Genomic DNA, 22,012 nt, shown 5'->3' with positions numbered 1-22,012 from the left:
CCACCAAACGGTGCGCTGTAGAGCAACCGGGTTGTGCTCGCCAAATTCTCCTTCGGCAAAGAGCTTGTCTTCTTCAACAGCGGTGACTTCTCGGCTTGCTTGTGGACGATTGCCTTTCCCTCTCTCCACGACAAGCTGTTTTCTTTTTGCACTGAGGACTTCTCGGGATAGCTTGAATTCGTCACCTTGAATGAGATTGGCTTGTGACCCGTGGGTATTAAGATAACGCTGGATGCTTCGTTGCAGGCAAGTCAAAGTTCCAGGTTCGTATTCGTCGCCATTTTTCTTTCTTACATCTTTAAAAAACGCGCAGAGCAGCAGATTAAGTTCCACCCAGGGTATTGCCTCTATATTCCTGAACTCGTTCCGTTGGTGGCAAAATTTTCCCCATATTTTAAGGTCAGATTTGGTTTTCTCTGTAGTGCTTCTGGCCTGCTGTTGCTCAATGAAGTCGCGGTACTCTGAGGCCTTGTCAACGGAATCTTCTTTGGTTTTTTCGTCGAGTTTGTTGTTTTCAGAGCTTGTTTTCGTTCCTTAGTCAGTGCTCTTGGAGTTAAACTCCGACATCACGATTTAAACCGACAGTTCCTACTATATTAAGTTAATTGGAAACAGTTTTTACGTTGCGTTGTCAAAACTGAAACAGTAACCACGAAACACTTGACGCTAGCGGTCCATCTTAGCGGTCCGTATAGGAAAATTCGGACCGCTCAGGGAGCCAATTAAAATGCTCCTTTTCATCGCGGACCAGTTCAGCTATATAATAAGAAAACATACAGCACATTTGTTCTAGGTGAGTAGAGATTTGGCGACCGGCTTCAATCCGTGCTTCTCCACGTTTGTTTCACTGAGAAAATTACTACATTTTTTCGTTGTCAGTGTGCTCGCTTGCTAATGGAGGTGTTAAATACCAAAATGATTGCAAAGGTACTTGATGTATCTCGTTAAGGTGTTGCGCACATTGGGTCGGTCGGACACCGCATGGGTACGCTGCTGTGCCGGCAAGTAATTCATGGTAAGGTACCATATAGTCACCCACTAACCACTCTACAAGAAAGGAAATTACTAAACACCTGGCGACCTGCACCGTTTGCAAAGTCTTACATCTGTTACATAGTTGGTCGAGAGGACAAAAGAACGAACGACAAAACAATGCATGTTCCCTGCCCTAAAAAGCAATGCAGTTGCATGCAGGTTATAGGGGTCCAGTGAAAGCAGAGCTTTTGAAAAGTGTAGGTCTACTCTCCACCTCTGTCATTACGTGATCGAATAAATGAATTCTCTGGAGCCAAAATTTCAGGGCGTCACCTCCTGAGAAATAGGAGATATAGTCGTTACAACGTTAAGTGGTTGGATCGATACTGGGCGACATACTGTAAGTAACGGTGAAGGAATTAGCATAAGAAGCCAGTTTGCCTTGTTTCTAACTTTGGCTGATACCGGGTGCTAGAACTAATCGGATTGCGTTTTATTTAGTTCTCTGCCGTCAGTTAACTCTGAGGCAAATCTTCAGGTTCAAAGTAAGGATAAAAATTCGTGCTTATCTTGAGAAACACGACCGAGAAGAAGACACTTGGCTAACAAACGGGAGAAAACGTAAAGTCGAGGCCCACTCTGTCCATTTGCATGAAGTTAAGAGTATTATTTCGCATACTCCCATGCAGTCGGTACTCATTTCTTATAGAGACGATGCGGAGTAGAGCTTCTAGACCTAAACGACACGACAATGAACAAACTAACCTCGAACAGTTCCGAAAATCTGACGACATCGCCACAAAATAATTTATTCACAAGCGACTAAACATTCGACTGAAATTCAATATTGATCAAGGGATTCTTCCACCAAGACACTCCGTTGGTAAAATGTGACATACTTTACAAATGCTGATCGGTATCTAGACTTGTTATCTCCATTATGAATAAAAATATTGCTTGGTGTTTTCTCTTTGCCGTTCGACAAGTTCCACGTCAATGTTGAATGGAATAGAGTCAGATTCTATTCTGTTCAAAAACATGCGACATGTTGAATGGACTGTTTCTACATGCAATGTCACATGATACATGCACGGCAGTATTTGTTTCTCAACAGATTATTGGCTTATTTTAAAGCAACATGAAAACGTAACGTAACGCAACATTGTAAACTCACCAACCTTACTACTTTTGTTGACTATAAAGCACCGGCTGCAGTTTAAAATTTGAGGATGCTTTTAATATTACCTGACTTTTCTTCTGCAAGCTGGCAAAGTGAAGCAATATCGGCATGGTGCGTGATCTCCCGGAGTACTGTCGTTAATTTTAATATCGTCTAGATCAGTAAAATTGAAGGGCTGGGAGCATAACTTCGTCTTATACGTCGAATTTTATGCCAAATTGTTTTGTTTTTGTTTTTTTTACTGCCTGAATTGTTGCAGGTGGTCTTCAATTTAATCAAAGAACATCGCTCTGCTTTTTTTCGCTCCAAAGCGTCCGTCTCACGATATTTTGGCTTCGTTTTTCAAGAGAAATAAGAATCGCAGAGCGGCGTTCCCTGACTAAAAAAAGACCACGCTGCAGAAATTCAGGAGCTTTAGAGCTTGAGCAAAAAAAAAAAAAAAAAAACGACCTAAAATTTGACACAAGATAGTTATGCTCTCAATCCTTCAATTGCAATACCTTTCGTGAATAGTAATAGCTTCATGAATTGTAATACCTGCCGAAGGTAGAATAGAAGAATTCGTTCTCTCCTAAATATCACCTCGCGTTTTTGTGTTTCCGATGGCATGGAATGATTTACCGTCGAGTTTACTCAAAAATTGGGTTGAAACCGATCCGTTCAGAATAGTTCTCGTGATGTTTGCAAGGCCGACTGAAATACTTTCATTGTATTTTATCACGAGATGGTTTCTAGATAAAGGTTAGAAAGCAACTGACAACTGACAATCGCCGGTTCCATGCCAGGTCTTATCAGCGAGCAATTTACGACAAGTTATGACAAAACACGACATTTTTTATTACGATTCACGGCATCTGTTATGAACGGCAAGTTGCTAAGTTACTAACGAAGATCATGCGATTTCATCACCACGATGGATGTTTGACAACTGAACTTTGCATGACAATTATTGATATTACTGATATCGATCCATTCCGACGTGTTTGATAACGCAAAGATCAAATGGCATTTTTTCGACAGGAAAAAGAGTTAGTCGAGTACAATATGCCAATTTCTTGTCTTTGAATGTATACCGCGTACAACAAGTTAGCTTTCTCGTTATTGTATATCGTGCTATAAAGCCATGTGACCATTTTCAGTTGGTCGCTCAGAAAGATATTCTGAAAGCGGTAAAAAGATTGGCGCTCGGCGAGCCTGGGAAGTTTTTTTCCCCTGGGTTACATGAACCCCCGGGGGAAGTAGTAGACTACGAGTAGTCCCTCGTTTTCCTTAGGAATAGTAAAGTTACTTATGTCCAGAAATGCGCGCAATGGCCAAATTTGGCAATTTTAACATCGGCAGAGTTGACGATTTTGCAGTTTTGGCGGATTTGGTAACTGTGACGAATTTGGCGTAATTTTTCGTCAAATTACCAAACTTATACAAATTAGCTAAACACATAGAACAGATAGAAGTAAGCCATGTTGACGAAGTTGACAGCATTTCGTCAAATACACCAAACTGCTTGACTGGATAAATTTTGGGCAAATTAGTCAAGTAGCCAACTGATGCAAATTCACAGCTCAACACATGGAAGTTTGTCATGTTGATGGATTGATATGACAGTTTTCGGCAATATGACTAACCTGAAAAATTGGGGGAAATTTCGTCACATTGACATGCATGTATACGTGAGTCCACAAGTAACATGGCAGGCATACGTACCTAAGTATCCCACTGATTATTTATTAACCTTTCCACTCGCTGGGTCTATTACGCTTGAATCTCGGCCTTTAGGGAAACGTCGCCATCTTTGCCATTTTCGCCCAATTCGCCCTAGACGTCGAATTCGCCGCGTCGCTGGTACCCTCACTTGAGCCCGCTTGAATGTGAGCTCTTGAATCTTGGCCTTCAAATAGCGAAATATCGTTAAATTTGCCATCTTCGCCAAATTCGCTGTATTCATCGAATTTGCCACTTAGAGTAACTGGTGCCATTCTCTTGAGCTCATTAACTCAAATCTTTCAGTTGCTTCTGGCAAAATAACGTCAAATTTGCCATTTTTGCCAAATTCCCTTAGTTATGCTTTTCATCCAAACTGGCGGCGAAATTTCGTCAAATTCGTTATTACACGCGTTTCTGGACAAATCTCAGCAAAGCGAGTGAACCAACGTGAACGTGCGTGAAAATTGCCTTCCGCGCGGAGAAACTGTTTCTTATTTCGCTGGTAATACAATCAGGCAATCTCTTCAGATCATTGATTACAAAGCCGGGCTGGAGAGGACGAGATATGTCCAGAAATGCACGCTAATGAGATGTATGAAACTTATGATAGACATCACAAAGTGTCCCCTACCCTAAATTCTTACCAAAACACAAATAATTCTGTCAAACATGAAGTCATATGAAAATGACAAAAAGGTCTGTTTTATATGAAGTACCCAAATTCAGGGTTAGGTGCATTTCTGGACATAAATGCCGTTGGACGGACAGGTTTCGCGAGCATGGGAAAAAGAAAACAAAATCTAATCCCTGTTTTTATCGAACCCACAACCTTCCGGAAAAGGTTTGCAATTTTGTTTTAATCTTTGATGTTCTGAGGTCTTGAACTTTGGACTCTGCTTTCGCCCAGTCAACCATCATTTCATTTGTGGGTCTGCTACAGTCCCTCAAGTCCTCTCCACTTATGTCCAGAAATGCACCTAACCCTGAATTTGGGTACTTTATATAAGGGAGACCTTTTTGTCATTTTCATATGACTTGATGTTTGACAGAATTATTTGTGTTTTAGTAAGAATTTAGGGTAGGGGACACTTTGTGATGTCTATCATAAATTTCATGCATCTCACTAGCGTGCATTTCTGGACATATCTCTCCAACGGTCCTCATTATCACTCCCTCCCTCTAGTGACATGGAACGACCACGGACCGTCTCAGAATCAGGTTAACGCTCGCGACAAAATAAATCATCTGTCTTACGAGGATTAGTTTGCGAGAACCTCGCTGGTGTACAGTGGTTTATAGCGCGCCGGACTTTTGATGGAACTCGGTGACTTGAAAATGTCTGATCATGTTCTTTGTTCCTATCGTTAAACTTCTCCATCCAGAGAAAACTATCTAGGCTTCGCTAGCCTGAAGAGCAGACGCTTTTTCCGGCGTTTGTTTCACACCGTGGAGGAAAGTGTTCCCACGACGGACTCCATGGGTGCAGGGCACAGGGGATGTAAAGGATGGTTGAAGAATGCTCTTTGTTCAATGAAGCGGAATTTTTGTAATGCCAAGGGGTGGCCATTTCCTTTAACACAGTTTAGGTTTTCCTGACAGCGCGGCTTATCTGAAGAATAGCTACTTAGCCAGACAATTATTCCGGATAAAATAAACAAGAAAAATTACGATGAGAACGATACCTTCAGAAATACGTGCAATAATTCTGCGTTAGCGACAAAACATTGTATATCGGGCAAAACAGGGAGCTTGTATATTAAGTCGACGCTTTTTAGTGATTTTAGTGTCAGAAAATAAGGAAATGTTCCAAGATGGTACAACTTATGACAGTTTAATTTAATTTAGAAGCTTTCATTTCAGTTAAAGTTAAAATCTATTTCACTTTTGGCTTTTAATGGTTTTTATCTGAACAATGATTTATGCCCTTATGAAAAGGAAACCTGGCCTGGGGAATGATTACCAGCGAAATAAACTTAAAAATTCGTAACTTTATAAAAAGATCAGATTGAGTGGCAAATAGAGTCGTAGTTATGTTTGACAACTGTTCTGGCTCACACAAATCACTCCCATAGATCTCATACTGTTCATGGTTATACGAAGTTCGGATATTTTAATGTGTTATTGGTACACTTTATATCTCACAACTTAGGGAAACTAGCTCCTAAATATAATATTATGACCACTCTGTTTACAGTTATATCTTTAAGTTATATGTCATGTAATTTTAGAAGCGGCTCAGTTATGACAACTTCATCGCTGAAAGTACGAATAACTGGACCATGGTTATATGTTCAAATGGCGTTTAATGTATTCACTTATTTGCTATCTACTTATTACTCATGGATTTCAACTACACAAAACAACACGAATTACGAATAACACTAAATGATTTGCATATACGATTTAGACAGTGTCACCGTAATACATGTGGTTTACATTGTCTGTTGGGGGTTGTAGTGATAAACATTTTACAGTTTTATATATATATCGCAAGCGTTATGAAAATAATCATATTATGACCTGTTCATAATATTTTAAGTTTAGCAAGTTTGATAAATTGTTACTACTATTATCTCGTCATCGCATTTTATGACCTCTTTCTTTTGTTTACTTATTTCATGTACACTAACACAAACAAATAGATATTAAGTTAAATTTGATTTTCAATAAAGTAGTATGGTCGACTTATTTCATAAATGTTGAAGTGCAAGAGAAAAAAAATCCATAATCTGGTTAGCTTGAAGACTATTACATAATTCATAGCGTAACATCTTATATTTTAAAGTTAACTTTAGCATTAAAAACGGGAATTTTAATGGGGGAACATAACTGATTTTAAGACAAACTGAAACCTATGGATGGATGAAACCTGGATGAACGCATGGATGCAAACTGGTTATGATTTAGATTTAATTTAACTTTCCATCTTTAATACCTATTTGTAGAATAGGGTATGGGGAATTCAGTAGCTAGGGTTTTAACAATTGCATGTCGTTAGAATTTATAAATGGTCAGATTTTAATTTAGAAATGTTAGTGAAGTATTTTATTTCCGTCTTGATGGGCTTCCAAATAAGTAATGAACAGTTCCTAACATCATGGCAAAGGACCGAGTCTTAAAACATTTTACGACATCAAGTAACAAAAGTTGATGTTTAATGTCATCTTTACCCAAAACATATATGACCTGGGACGAGTTGCATAAAACTTAACGGCGGGCGTAACTGCTATTGTCAGACGTTAAAATGCTGAATGTGACTGGGCTGAAAGTCTGGCGTTAGCAGTTACGCCCGACGTTAAACTTAATGCAACTCACCCCTGGTTCTTACGAAACGTGGTAATAAACAAAGGACTTCAACCCGTTGCCAGCAACCAAGACGCCTAATTGCCTTATCTGATGTTGTTCCCAAAAGGCCAAAGATAAAGGCCAAAGATATCTAGTATCGTACTGTCTGTATTTCTAGCAAAACGGCGAATTCTTCATCTCGTATAATTTCACCCACACCATGATGCAAGGATTCAAGACAATATAAAGAGACCGAAACACTGAATCAAGAAGGATAAATGTAGTTTTAATATCAAGGGCAGAACTAAAGCTAATACTACATACAAACTGTCGCAGGGTTTAAAACGGTTTTCAGTTCAGTGCTGTAAAATCAAAACTAAAGTAAAAGAGAGATTAAGAATAAAGATTACGTTTACGACAAACGGCAGAAATTATCACGTGAACTTGTTTGAATCCCATTTGCCGCTCGCTGTCGGTAAAATTGAGTAGGTTTCCATTAGCATCAAAGGCCAAAGTCACTATTGTCATCTGTGTACCCTTTTTTATTATTATTTTTTTTTTTCAAGAAAACACGAACGCGAATCTCACGTTTGACGTTTGCCGTAAACGCGATTCTGAATCTCTCTATTTACTCTGGCCAATCGCAACGGACGCAAACGGCTTAATGAACCAATCAGAATTCGAAGAAAATACATGAAACCAGCGTTAAGCGCGGGAAAAGGCGAGCAAGGCACGACTGGTTTTGGCTTAGTTTCTCATTGGTTGAGAAAGTGGCGCGAGTTTTGCTGACCAATTACAGAAAACAGTAAAGCAAAACCAAGTAAACGCAATGTTATTTTCGACACTCAATTGACAACCGCTCAAATGAGCATTAGCTTCAAGCAAAATAAATGTACTTGGGGCCCTTACACAATATTGAATTGTAAAGTACTAACTACTAATACACTATCCTTTTACAGAACATATTCAAGTATTAAATAGTGGATGTATTAAATAGTGGGTGCAAAATACAATGAACCTTGTGGCCTTTTCAAAGTACTTGTGACAGAAACTTACATTGGGCCACAGTGAGTGTACAAATATATAAATATGAAAGTGAGTTGAACAATCCCGTAAATTCAAGGATAATTCAGTGTCCCAACGGCAATATCAGTGCGGTAATTTTGTGAAGTGATAAATACTGACCTTGAAAATAGATCTACACTTCGTTTAATTAAAAAAATAACAATGAATTTTTGACAAATATCAGTACAAAAGCGAAGCATTCGCAAATTACAAAAATATTTAGTGTTTGCAACAAATTGTTTTACAACATATGAATCTACCAAATTACTTTATAATGTCAAAAAACTGTTGAATGACATAAAAAATACGTTACAAATTTACGATTTCTTTTGGTAAAGCTCTTGAAAGAACTGAATCTCCAAATTCAATTTAAATGCGCTACCAATCTAAACTTCAAAATGGAATCTCGGCTTTTGGAGAAAGCACTTCATTTTGATTTTTCGACATTTTCTTTGTCAACGAACGTCGTTCATTTAGAATATTTTCCGTAACGACTCTAGGAGCCTTCGCTGGTCGATTCCCAGATTTTTCTCAAGTGAGTTATTAAGAAAGCTATATTCTTCGATCCTTGCATCCAGTCTCGAACTGAGTCGACGAAATGAGGCTTGAACGTGTTTTTACGCCGCACTAGCACAATTTTACCATAAGAGCTAAATTCTTAATGAAACTTCAAACTTAATCTACTTGGCTATCCATACTCGATCGCAGATTCAATGTGTACTCATGCCACGTGTTCGGCCTGTCTAACATCATCTGCCACGCCTGAATCTCCAATCCTTCTGAGTCGTCCCAGGTCTCCGTTTTTTTGCCCAGGCCCAGACGCAGGCCTCCGAGAAAGTCGTTGCTGGAACCTCGGTCGTGGTCCCACACGGTCAGCTCCAAGACGCGGTTCCTGAGCTCTTCGATTGTCTGGTTTTCGTACGAGAAGGAGTGGTTCCACACGGGGTTCAGGTTCTTTTTGACCACAGGAGTTTTGTGTTTGGTCTTTTTACTCGTGTCTGGCAAAAGGTAGCTGTTGGTAATGCAGACGGTAAATGCAGGGATAACAAAGCACCCATCAAAATCCCTTAAAGTGGCCTTGATATCAATATCAATCGCTATGTATACCAGTTCCAGTTGTGCCCACTTCCCTACTTATACAGGCTACGAGCACTCCCTCCTTTCGCGTAGAGCTAATCGAGTGCGCAGACCACACACGCGCGCGAAAATTGTCTCACAGCCCACGCGTGGCGTTTCTAAGCCCCAGGCAATATTCGCGCGTGCACGCACGTTCTCCTCATTCGACTGCGCAAAGCTGTAAGGTGGAGTGCTCGTCATGTACACTCGCTTCCTGTTGACAGGTCTACGTTTTCAGATAATCAAAAGCAAACAAAATCCACACAGGTTAAGCGAGTGCAATTTACCCACAAAATATACATCCGCCATAAATGTTCAGCGCACTCTAAAACACCGACATTTATAATATTTATGAAACATTTGGCAACTATGTATCCTCGTTTGCGGGTGTTTTGATCATCATACAAGGAGTACAAACATGACGGATAACATGAGGGAAACAGTAAAGTGACAATACAGTTCATATCCACGATACAACACTCATGCATACTCACTGCCACGCTAAATCAACAGCAGCTTGGTATGATTTACTTAAACCTGTATTTTCTAACAGTTTTATCACCACAGTGGAATACCGATTTTTCGAATGTCCTAGGGGAAGTCAAATTAGTTCCGAAATAAATCTAGTTCGAAAAATCGGAGGAAAAAACTGACCGAAGCAAATCCAGGGGAAATAACTTTTGGTTCGAAGTATCGGGAGTTTCGAAATATCGAGGGTTCGAATAATCGAGATTCCATTGAAACTGTACAGTGGTCAAAACAAAAATGCCTTCCTCGAGGCAGAGTCGTAAACAACTACTCTCCATGGAACACGGGGTGGGATCTGTTCCTCTTCAGTGGAACTAAGATAGGGATGCCCCACTTAGGATCATGACAATTTTGGACATGCAACGAGCTTGTTAATGGCCTATTTTTACCTCTAATTTGTTAGTTAACATATTAAGTTGGTTACATTCCTTCAGAAACTTTCATTTTTCCATGACACCATAGACCCTATGCAAAAGTGGCAGACATTTTAATATTCTTTTCCTTGCATTTAAATTAGCATTACTAGCCTCGTTCTTGAGTCCAAAAAACAAAGAATACTTCACCTTGAACGAGGCTTGTAAGGCTAATTCGAATGCATACAAAATATCAAAATGACAGACATTTTTGCATAGGGTCTGTGCTTCAATGCAAAAACGTGAGAGGGCTGGGGAAGAGTACGCTTATGTTTCTGTCGATGATCACCTTATAATTAATAACGTTAACTTTGCCAGATTTCAAAGGGCGTAACAGTAAAATAACCCAATGACCGCTTTTGAAACATCGAAGAAAAAACAGTTTTTATGGACTAGGTACACATGATCTAAAATTATTAGCCCTCCATTTCGTCTCTTTTGCCATGAGACAACATTTCATTCGAAAGGTTTTGGGGGTTTCATGGACATGTCGAACTCCTTCTCAGCCTTGTCACGTTTTTGCAGTGGACTTTGGAAGATATGCACGCCTCAAGTAATACTATTCTAAATAAAAGCGGGAAGAGAAGGGCATGGGGGTAGGGAGGGAGAGGGTGAGGTGTGGTGCGTATGCAATATATATGGTCTTATGTGTAAATTTAAGATAGGTATACAATTAGTATGGCCTCATGTACATTTGCATTTAAACGGGCCTTTGCTCGTATGTAATGTGATTAAATACAGTTACTAACTTAAAAGTCGTTCGTGCTAATTGCTTATGCGCATCCTTGCTGCGCACGTGATTCATATCGCAATGTTAAGCTACGTCGTGCCAAGCAAGCGTGCATACTTAGAAATCTAGTAGCCCCAATTTTTTTTTTTGGGGGGGGGGGTGGGGATAGATAATTTTCTTTTTCAATTCTCCTCTGATTATGAAAAAATTAACAAAAAATAAATGTAGGAAGTTAAAATTTTTCCCATTCTTCCACTCACGCGACATCTGAATCCAACTAACTTGCGGCTCTCAGGGTTTGCAAATACGGTTGTTTAAAGACTACGTTTACCTTAACGAACGTCATCAGTTGAATGATGTTTTTTTTTATAATAAAACCACTCAAAAACTTTTGCCCTGAAAGTTACATCTAGGGATAAATTTGCACTAACAGACACTGGGACCATGTAGAGTAAAGACGGCCGATTTTACGAAACTAGGGTGGTCTTTCAAATATGATACCCCCGAAATGAAGTACGTGACCCTGACTTTTTTGGCATTTCTGACACGAGTTAATCATTACCTAGCTACAGCAAAAGTTTTAAGAAATAATGAATGTATGAAGAGTTTCGTGCTAACGTCCTTAACGACGATGCATCGTTCCGCACGCCCGTTTTAAATTTCGGTACAAAAAAACAATGTGAAATGACCAAATTCAAGGTTTTGTAGAGAACGTGATCACAAGACAGTGAATTTTTTCATTTTCTTCCTTAACTTGAACACCACTCCTACCAATTAAGTCCCTCCGACGTTTTTGTGCACGCGAAATAACCGCCAATTGACGTTTTCAGTGGCGTTGCCGTGGCCACCAACACGGCATGCAAATGCAAATGTTGATCATTACGATAACCACGAAACACTAAAAATAATACTACAACTATATATTGCTTTTAGCCTTTCTCGTTGTTTGTTGCTAGTATTTGTGACCTGCGTCGACTACGGTGATGGAATCATTGATTCCTTTTCGCTTTCTTGAAGAAAAACTCCTTTGAAGGATACATACGCTGGGACAAATGTTGATTCAATAAAAATCCAAATAGTGAAGCTTATCAAACTATGATCTTCATCAATGCAGGTTTTCAAGGTAAAGAATATCTCCTAAGAGATGAATAATGAAAAAGAGCTTTTCAAAGAAAGAGGTCTGTGTAGGTGCGGACGTATGGCCTTTTTGACAAAAGGGACGAAATAAAAAAATCATTAAAGGGCGATGTTGTTGGATCGGTGCTTGAGGCAATGGCTCGTTTTCATTACGGTTTTTGTTGTGCGAAGTATTCTACTTGTTATGACGAGGTGAACTTAGGTGACTGCCCACCATCACACGCACGCACCATTTAAACCTTAAACCTTACAAGGATATAAACCACTTGGCTTGCGAGAATGACTTTGTACAAGCGAACGACTGGAAAGCAAACACAACAACAGTGTAGTACAGTAAGACAATGCCCAAGAGCTTTCATTTTACCGAGTGGAAAGGTTTAATTCGACCAAACGTTAGATCTACGTTTCACAGCCCAAGGTTTAGAAAACGATATTAAGATCGCAAGCGTTGATAAAGGTTAGTTGTAAGCAAGAAGGAATAATTATGAAATGATAAGCTTTTTTCTTCTATGCACATCGTCGCAGTACTAAGAATCTACTCTGCTTCGCAGCTGTTTAAGTTGTCTACAAAAGCGATACGTCAGTGTAGAACTGAATGAAAATAATAACATTAATTCGAATAAAAGGTCCCGTCTCAAACTGAAACACCAGTGCTCGGTTTTGTACAATTGTAGAAATAGATTCAGACAACAAGGCAGTTCTTCTTGCGAATTTACAAAGCATGCAATAAGTAAAAGAACGAACGACGGTCGGGCGAAAATTCTCCGTTCGTAAGACATTAAAATTAACCGATTCCACTAATGAACAACAGGAACATTTCTTCTACAAGTTTACGCCGGAATATTTAGCAAAAAAAACAAACACAATGGCAAGGCAACTCACGGTTAGATGAAAGTGTTGCAAGACGATCCGTGGATTGAACCACAAAATTTTGCCACGAAATTCAAACGTTACTGCTCCCGAAACGAGATGGTTAATCGTAGACTTAACGGAAGAAACCGACTTCAGCAACGGGATAAAGTAATATCTACAACGAGGCGAAAATATGACGAGTGAATTTGAATTAATACTAAAATCTACCGCTTCTAATAATGGCTTGAGAAGGTCAAAACAAAGAAAGAAACAATGAAAAATAAATTAAAAAAAAACTTACATCAAACTCACTTGCCAGGTCCAGTGAATTCTCTTGGCAAAGAAAAAAAAATATAACACATATATTGTATAGATCGTGTTTTGAAAACGATAGCGCACTTGAAATGTGAATTCCAGATTGGATCAGAAAAGTGATGTTTACCGATACAAATGATAATTCTTACTTGAAAAGCAAACATGAAATGCAAATTAACAACACGAAACATCACCTAGAAAAGGGACTGGTCAGAGAAAACTATCAGCAGCATGAATGTTCGCTGCCATGGGCAACGGACTATTTTTTAAATTTTGTTCCAGAAAGCGCCCGATGGAAAACGAAAAAAATCCATATATCAACGCAAAACGAATATTTCAGTAGTGGAGAGTCCCTGACTCCGTTTTCAGGCCCTTGGCTCGGAGTGAAGCATGGGCTGACTTCTGCTCTCTAATTGCTTCTGACCTTTCTGGGCAAGCCTCTGTAGGCTAGAAAATAAAACATATATACAGCGCGATACGGGACCCTCAGCCGCTTGTTTTTGTTCATCGTGACAGAAATGCCCACTTAAGTTCTACACCGCGTTTCACACGCGTCAAATCCGCGCATTCAATCCTTAGAAAATCAGCAAAGATCGCAGCAAAACAGTCCGATATGCACACAAGGAACAATGAATACACTTTACTTTAAGAAATGAACGTCACAACAGTAGATTGGATTCTTATCTGTAAACTTGGATTGTATTCAGTCGACAATGTAAGTATAACTTACACCTAAACAGACAGGGTAAACACACGCCAGACAGTACAGGATCTCGGAACACGCAATAGAATTATAAAAAAGTCGAAAGTACATCTCACTTGTTACTAGCAAAAGTGATGATGTCGAGTCCAATTTCGTTTGACACGAGACGAGAAAGAAAATTCACTCAGAACTGTTTCCCCTGTGCGACAACAAATGAACCGCTGCTTATGATGACGAAGTTACTTTCGGTTCATGCGATGGCCAGCAACACCCAGAGCCAGAAATTTTTAACTTCAAAGCAAAACCGAGCTGAGAAATAAGTCATATTCAGGTCAGTCTTGAGGTCAATTTTAGCAAAATTTTTTAAAAGGATGATACTGTCTTTTAATCAGTATGCGTCTTGCTTTGTTTGTTCCGCGTCACGAAATTTTAATTTTTTGTTATTATTTTTATTCGTATTCTTAGTCAAGAAACCTGAAAACCTGAACAATTCATTTGCCGAAAATTTTCAACGATAAGGTACGTAGGACAGACAGCACGTTTCGGGAAAATCAGCGCTTTATGGAGCGACCAAATGCAAATTTCATTCGTCTGGCTGTTCGTCTTACCCTTGGGGTATGTTAAAACTGTTTTTACAATGCATTTCCTCTTTTGTCGGCGGACGATTGTATGGCTGAACGATTTGTGTCCAGCCACACAAACAATTCGAAAATGTTAAATATTTCGAGTCTTCGCTTCTTGTTAAAATATGGCAATCAAATTAACAAGGTTTGCAATGCCCGTGGCTTTTCCACCGAAGGACGTCAAATACAAAAGTGCTAAAACCAGGGGTGTTCTATTTTCATACGAATGAACAGCTGCTGAAAATCACCGGAAAACACCTGCTCTCAAGTTTATGGCTTATCCTGCCAGGAATTCCGAGAAAATTGCCTGAAAGTTACAACAAACTTTCACCGACTGCAAGTTGCTATGGACTTAGCAATGAAACCAGACAAACTTTTTCTGAAATGTTTTAAGGACGGTGCCTACTATTGTTACTGCGCATACGTTCTGCGCATCTCGTGATACTCGGGTTTCCTATGGGTGGTGCCTACTAATACAGGGATAATTTTGCGCAGTTTAAAACTATACGGAGAAAGCTGAACTTGGCAAGTGCTTTTGTTATCTCAAAAGAAAATTAGGGGTAACCATGCATTTTTCTGAGATAATTAAGCTTCAATTTAGGAAAAAAATCCCATACGTTGCTTTATATTTTGGCGCTTTTTAGAGATATTATTGCTTAATTATCTCTGAAAAATGCGTGGTTACCCTCAATTTTCTTTTTGGATTCCAAGAGGCCTTGCTAAGATCTGTTTTTCCCGCATAGTCACAAACCGCACAAAAATACTTCGGTATTAGTAGGCACCGTCCTTAATACACCATGAACTCCGGGAGAGGAGGAAACCTTGAAATTTCCGAATGGTTGTGTAAACTTTATTGTATCATTGTCAAAGTTAAAATTTGTGAATACTTAACATGCAATGAAATTCTTGGACGAAATATTCGAATTGTTATTCCAGTTACTCAAACGCCGAATGAATGCGAATGAGGAAAATAATCTTAGGCAAAATTTGCATCGGAGACTGATTTTCTGAGTGTCCGATGATAACGGTAATAGGACTGACATTGAAAGTTCAGCCGATGTCGGCACTGATTGTACATTGTCTTACAAGTCGCAAATATATCAGCCGCGCTATACTGGAACCATTAAGGCTGAGGGATTCCATTTGTATGGAAAAACCCGTAAGAATTTTCCGCCAAATGGAACAGTACAACTCCCGAGCGCTTTCCCTTGTATAGGAAAACTGTTTTTTTTTTTTCAAGTTCGGTGGGAAATCAAATGAAACGGTCCTTGAAAACGCACTCTTTTAGATTGAAAATGCTGGCACTTTCAGAAGGGATATATTGCCAGTGAGAGATTTCCGCTACAAGTTGAGGGTAATTTTATTGTGGTGTTGTGATGTGATGTTCAGGAGTGGGGAGGGGGGGGGGGGGGGGCAAAGCCTACGTGATCTCACCAGCTTTTTTTACACAGGCGACAAGAGATCGTACTAGTTACATGTATAAATAACAAACAACACTCTTCTGAGGAAAATCCTTCTCGGTTGGTTTGGTTGATTGACATTTTCCACCAAAGAAAATCGGTTGAAAATGTTGAATACATTGCTCAATTATTATCACCCATTTCAACCAGATCAAAGTACGAGTTCGAGATTGAGTACGAGTACGACTTTTTAAATTTCAAGTCAGTCACATCCCCAGAACTCTCGGTCCTTCCTGTTGTTTACCATCAGATAAGGAGACCCAAGAAACAAAGATTGGTGTGACAAGTGGTTATCTAAACCACGCAAACTAGATTTGAAAAGTCGTTCTCGTACTCGTAGTCAAACCCGAAACTCCCCAATACCTATAACACTTGACTATTAATTCGGCCGCCAGACATACCCTCATTGCAACTGAATGCGTACGAACAATACTATCAGCCAGGAGCGATGAGAGACGGTCATATTCCTAAAGAATCACTACAATACCTTTTTACGAACGGGTCTGAAAAGCCGTTCGAGTCCTTGGCTGGCAAATTTCGTGCCTCTTTCAGCTGCACACGAAGCCTACCGCCTAACTTCTTTTTCTTCTTTTTGTCTTTGTCGGACTCTTTCCCAGGCTCAAACATCAGTGACACGGTTAGGTCTCCGCAGTACGTCATCAGGGACGGCTCTAATCGCTATGGTAACGAAAAAAATGAAATGACAGGACGTAACATATAAAATTTCCATGTGCCAAAACGCCGTCCCTTTCTTAATTTTTAGCTAAGCATTCTCGTCTCTTTCTTAACATTTACCTTTGAAGAATGCTAAAATTAGAAATCTGAATATCTCTTTCAAATTTTCCGCTAAAAAAAAAGAAAGAAAAAAAGGAAAACAAAACAACATAACGACACTTCATAGAATTTATCTTCAAAAACTTTCTTTTGAATGATCAAAATCTAGAATTTCGTTCACCGGTTCAAAATAATAACGCAAGACTTGATTGCAACTATGAATTCGCGCTATCCCCTAAGAAGAAGCTTGTAACTTGGGCCAAATCCCCCCTCCCCCTCCCCTACAAAAACAAAACAGTGTGGGGAGGAGTGGGTCGGGGCAGGTAAAGGAGGTACACTCACCCTTTCCCGAAGTGGATACCAGTTAGGTGAGGGGTCATCCCAGTTGAATCCTGAATCCTGATACGTGTCCAGTGGAAGCATTACCTCCCCCAGGAAATCATTGTGTCCAAAGGTGTCGTGGTTCCACATGGTTAGCCAAAGGGTGCGCGACAGCATCTCGTCAAATCCTATTTTAAACTGTTCACAAAAAAGCAAGTTTCAGTACGAGAAAAGAAAAGAAAAAAAAAACTGTCTCTTGCCCCTCACCTGCGTAGCAAGAGTTTGAGCGCAAAAGTTGGCAGCTATGCGCGGCCAAACGAACACAAACGCGTGTTTGCTTCGCAGGCTACGTCAAGCCCACATGCTTTAAATTCAAAACAAAAGGCGACATTACTAACGTTCATAAATGGTTGTAACGTTTTAATCAATCTGGGCCCTGTTGTTCAAAGCCCGATTAAGCTAATCCTGGGTTCAGCAGCGTGAACTTTGATTCAAGTCCAATTACAAATCAAAAAAGATTCTTCAAAAACATTTTTGCCCCTCAGTTTTTGACTTGTCTTCACCATTATCGTAAAATTAGCTTTTAAAAACATTTTTAACAAGCGACTGAGACGAAAACCTTGGTTAACTTTTAATCGGAGATTAGCATTAATCAGCTTTCGAACAACCGGGCCCAGATGAACATGGACAGTGTAGGTGGATAGTTAATGATAGAGGAGAGCAGAGATCGAGTACTTTAAATTCTTCAACCAACCGCAAAAACAGTTCTACTATTTTCAAGATTGCGTGTAGTATTAAACCAAACAGCATCCACAGAGGAGACTACTTACTCGCAAGATTTCGTCAAAATCCGGTTCCAAGGTATTCTTCTTTGTTTTGGTCTTGCGTTTGCCTCCTTTGGTTTTATCGGGAAGAAGATACACTTTGACATATCTGGAAATAGATCAACATGAAGTACAACTGAGAGCTGCCTGTGCTTCAGGAAGAAATATCGACGATTGAGTATTTCTGTGGGTACCTACACAGACTTCAACTTCATCGTCATCATCATCATCTTCACTTAATCACGGTATCACAGGCGTGTACAAAAAAACAAATGGTCTTCCTGTGTGCCGTGCTAACTAATAGTTGATCCATTTTAGAAATTTGTACACGTGTTGTTTGCCAGTGTCGTCAGCCATGAGTGAGTGAGTGAGTGTCCGTAAACAAACAGGTCCACAGCGCGTGCACAGCACTACCCACATGTACGCAACGCGTACCTATTTTCTAAGTCTTTTCTAACTGTGACCAAGTTGAGTTTCTATATGTCCTCGATCGTTTCTAAATCATCGCACCACCAATCCATCTAACCGTCGTTTCGTAAGTGAAAATTGTCGCGACTTTCATTTCCTCTGAAATACCCAACCTTGGAGTTGATTTTATCATGTTGTGCGTTTTTAGTCCAAAAATCGTATTCAGACAGAATATAGAGGTATAATCCAATTTGTTGGAAATAAAATCCTTTAACGCCTAATATCAAAGAGCAAATTCTCCCATCTTGTCGCCATACTTTTCTTTTAAAAGTAATGGGGAGAAGTTCACCTTGGAGAAATTCACCTTGGGTGATCATATCCTTCATTCCCATGACCTCAGGGGTTGAATAAGCATTGATATTACAACGAGAAAGTTGATGTTGATCACCGTTTTAAAGGGGTAAGTGAAAAATGAACCATATCACGGAAAGAGAATGAGCAAACTTTGGGATTTCATTCAAAGACAGAGATGAGATACTCGAAATATATACTTTTCGCACTTGGAGTTAAAAGATTTAGACTTGTAAACTTACGGATCAGATCTTCCCCTCTTTTCGTCCGCAGCTGCAATATCCTTAGCTCTGTGAATCTGTACTTCCAGCTGATGTTTGTTTTTGTCGTACTTCAGTCCAAACAGTATTTCACCCGTGACGGGAATATTGCCAAACCGACCTTCCCCTGCATCACTGTAGTAACTGACGATACTTTCACGGCTACCCTGAAATGAAAACAGTGACGCTATTGCAGGTTGAGTAAAACCTCTCTTAGGGGCCATTTACATCGAGGGAGGAAGATCCGAGAAGGCGAATCAACTTTTCGTTTGTTTTACATGCAGGAATTTCGGCCGAAGTGGTTACCAAGTGGAGAAGGAAAAGAAGAATAACTGTCGGCCTTTAGCAGCTGAACGCCCTGCTGCCGCCATGTTTGTTCTTTTTGTCCCTAGTAATAGGAACTTCCGAGCGAAAGTAGTTTACATGGTGCAAGGATCTTCCTAGTGCTAGGATCTTCCTATCTCTCAGCTAAGAAGTTCCTATCTCTAGGAAGATCCTAGCGCTAGGGCGAAGTACAACTTTTTGCATGTAAACTGAATAGAGAAAACATACGGCGCTAGGATGATCCGCCTTCTATGATCTTCCTAGTGCTAGGATCTTCCTCCTTCCATGCAAACAGCCCCTTGCACAACTGCTAGACAACCGAAGATGGTTCAAAGACGAGAAGGGGTTTAGGAGAATTGCAATGTTCTTGTGAACCTGAACTGTTTGAAGCAAAGGGTTATGACTGACAGTCCGTATTTTTAGAGTTGATCCGTCGTTTGGACGGTTTGGTACTCTCTTATGTAGCCGTTATTTTGGCTCGTCACGGAGCGTTGCGTGATGTAGTCTCCAACGCATACATCCTTTGGCTCGTCACGTCACGCACTCCAAAGAACAGCTGCGTAGGAGACTAGTCGTTCGAACGCGCGCGGTTTTCGAACGTTAGGGCCACGACGACGCCAACGGAAATGAAACTTAAAAATTACATTCAGATTTTCTGAATAAATTCGCGATAATTTCTACTCATTTTGTTTGTGTAATGTGGCCGAACTATCCAGGAGCTAATGTCGTAGAGTGGGGGTTTAAAGTTCAGAAAGAGAAAGGAAAATTGATCATCATGCGTTCACGCTCTCTATAAAACTTTGATTGTGGTCATTTCATGTTGTTGTTTTGGAGAGGGCCTGCAAGAAATTTGCTAAAGTATATAACGCACGTGCAGAGCCAGTGTTCTGCAAATTAAAACTATTGTTTTCTGACGTTCTTGTTGCCGTCGTCGTCGTCGCTGCTTAAGGTCCCTGTTCAAGTCTGGAGCGCGCGAGGAACTGAAAAGTGAGAATGGGGAAAGACACACTCTACGAACGTGCGAGACTTGAGCACGAGAACACACGTTTTCGGTAATTCACGCCCCTCGAGTTCGTGCTTCCGGTGATTGGCGTCTCCTTCGGTAATTTGTAAGAGGAAAAAAACCGACTCCTTTCGATGCTTATGACCACCGCAGTACAGTGCAAACAAACAATGACGTAACCAAGTAACTGTTTTTACAAATAATTACTCTCGCTTTTTTTTTCCAAGTTCTCCTTCAAAATTTAATTAATTTATTTTTATTTTATTAGCTATGATACCAAAAAAAATGTCACAATCAATATGTAGACGTTGACAGGGACATCGCAACAGCTAAGTAGCCAATTACTGCGGGCCCAGAAATAAAATATATGTAAAAGAAAGAAAGAAAAAACACAATCACATGCAGCACATTATTGGTACGTCTAGAAATCTTGTGGAGTTGTTGCATTTCAAACAGATGGTTTTAAACGTTCAAAGGTTGTCCGGATTGTAGTTCATTCTGACAGCACGAAAGTAGTAGTCATAGAGGAGAGATTTAAAACTAGTAAGAGTAGCATTAGCTAAGTCCATTCTGCCAGTGAGTAAGTTCCAGATTCTGGTTGTTCTAATAAGGAAAGATTTCTGATAAGAAATAGTGGCATTCACATTTTTCCAACACTATTAGCGGCCAGACCAAAACTCATGAAATTTTTCCAAATAGAGTATAAAAACTGTTTCACTAACCATGCTTATGATGTTTAGCTGTTCTTCAAGAGGCTTTGTGCCAACATTCGGGTGCTCCCGCTCATAATTCGCAAAAGCCTGGTCAATGGAATCGGCGTCTTCATCTCGAGTGGGTGTCCTGTGTCCTTCCTCTGGCTCAGCACCGTCCACTTCAGGGGTTGTGTTGAATGTTATTTCTGGGTTGGAGACGGTCACATCTCCAATGTTATCTTCATCTGTTATAAGGCAGTGACAGAAAAATTCGTCACATTAACCTGGCAGGCAGGTAGGTATATTCCTCCGTTAAACCCATTGGGGATCTTGTAAACGTTCACTTTCGCGATGTTAACTGTATAAGCTATAGAACGGTTTTCATTTGAGTGTCGTAAAGCCAAAACCGAGTAGTTACTCTGGCCAATCACAACAGACGTAAACAGCGGAACGAACCAATCAGAATTTGAGGCAAAAACACATCACCCGCGCCAAGCGCGGGAAAACGCGTGCGAGCAAGTCACGGTTGGTTTTGGTCTTGCTTCCCATTGGTGGAGAAAATGGCGCGAGTTTTGCCAACCAATCACAGAGCGTAGTAAAGCAAAACCAAAGCAAACGAGTAATTACTTTCGACACTTCAGAGAAAACTGCTAATAATAATTTACAATACTCTGTGGCAATTTACAAAGTTTTGATTAGTTTCCGACAACCTTACGACATCTTTTTGACAACTTTGCAAACGGTGCAGGTCGCCCCAACACTTTTGGAAGAATCTTAATTGATAAGGAATTAAACTTGAATCAAAGTTCACGTTGACCCAGGTTTAGCTTAACCGGGCTTCGAAACTGGAGCCTGAGCTGTTGAGTGAAACTGGAGTTGGTAGGAAGAACAGACAATTTAGTAAGACAGAAGTCCTAACCAAAAAAAGGGCAATTATGTGGAGACAAACACCACAGCCTTAAGATACTA

The 22,012-nt window shown here is 40.0% G+C and overlaps 1 protein-coding gene across 2 annotated transcripts in view; it reads right to left on the bottom strand.

The window, feature by feature from the left end:
• LOC146458887 (uncharacterized) overlaps positions 1-22,012 on the bottom strand; it is a 50,250-nt gene that overhangs the window by 19,933 nt on the left and 8,305 nt on the right. For both annotated transcript variants that reach the window (XM_085090197.1, XM_085090196.1), the window contains 5 exons: positions 21,074-21,288; positions 19,007-19,191; positions 18,012-18,114; positions 17,203-17,379; positions 16,574-16,764 (listed from right to left, as the gene is read on the bottom strand). In XM_085090197.1, the coding sequence (XP_084946323.1) occupies positions 16,574-16,764; positions 17,203-17,379; positions 18,012-18,114; positions 19,007-19,191; positions 21,074-21,288 (871 nt within the window). The remainder of the gene's footprint in view (positions 1-16,573; positions 16,765-17,202; positions 17,380-18,011; positions 18,115-19,006; positions 19,192-21,073; positions 21,289-22,012) is intronic.

Source organism: Pavona decussata, unplaced genomic scaffold, assembly GCF_977016875.1.
Source record: "Pavona decussata unplaced genomic scaffold, jaPavDecu1.1 SCAFFOLD_226, whole genome shotgun sequence".
In the NCBI taxonomy this organism is placed as follows: Eukaryota; Metazoa; Cnidaria; class Anthozoa; order Scleractinia; family Agariciidae; genus Pavona; species Pavona decussata.
Note: the sequence above shows the minus strand (reverse complement) of the source record. Positions and strands in the feature narration are given on the sequence as shown.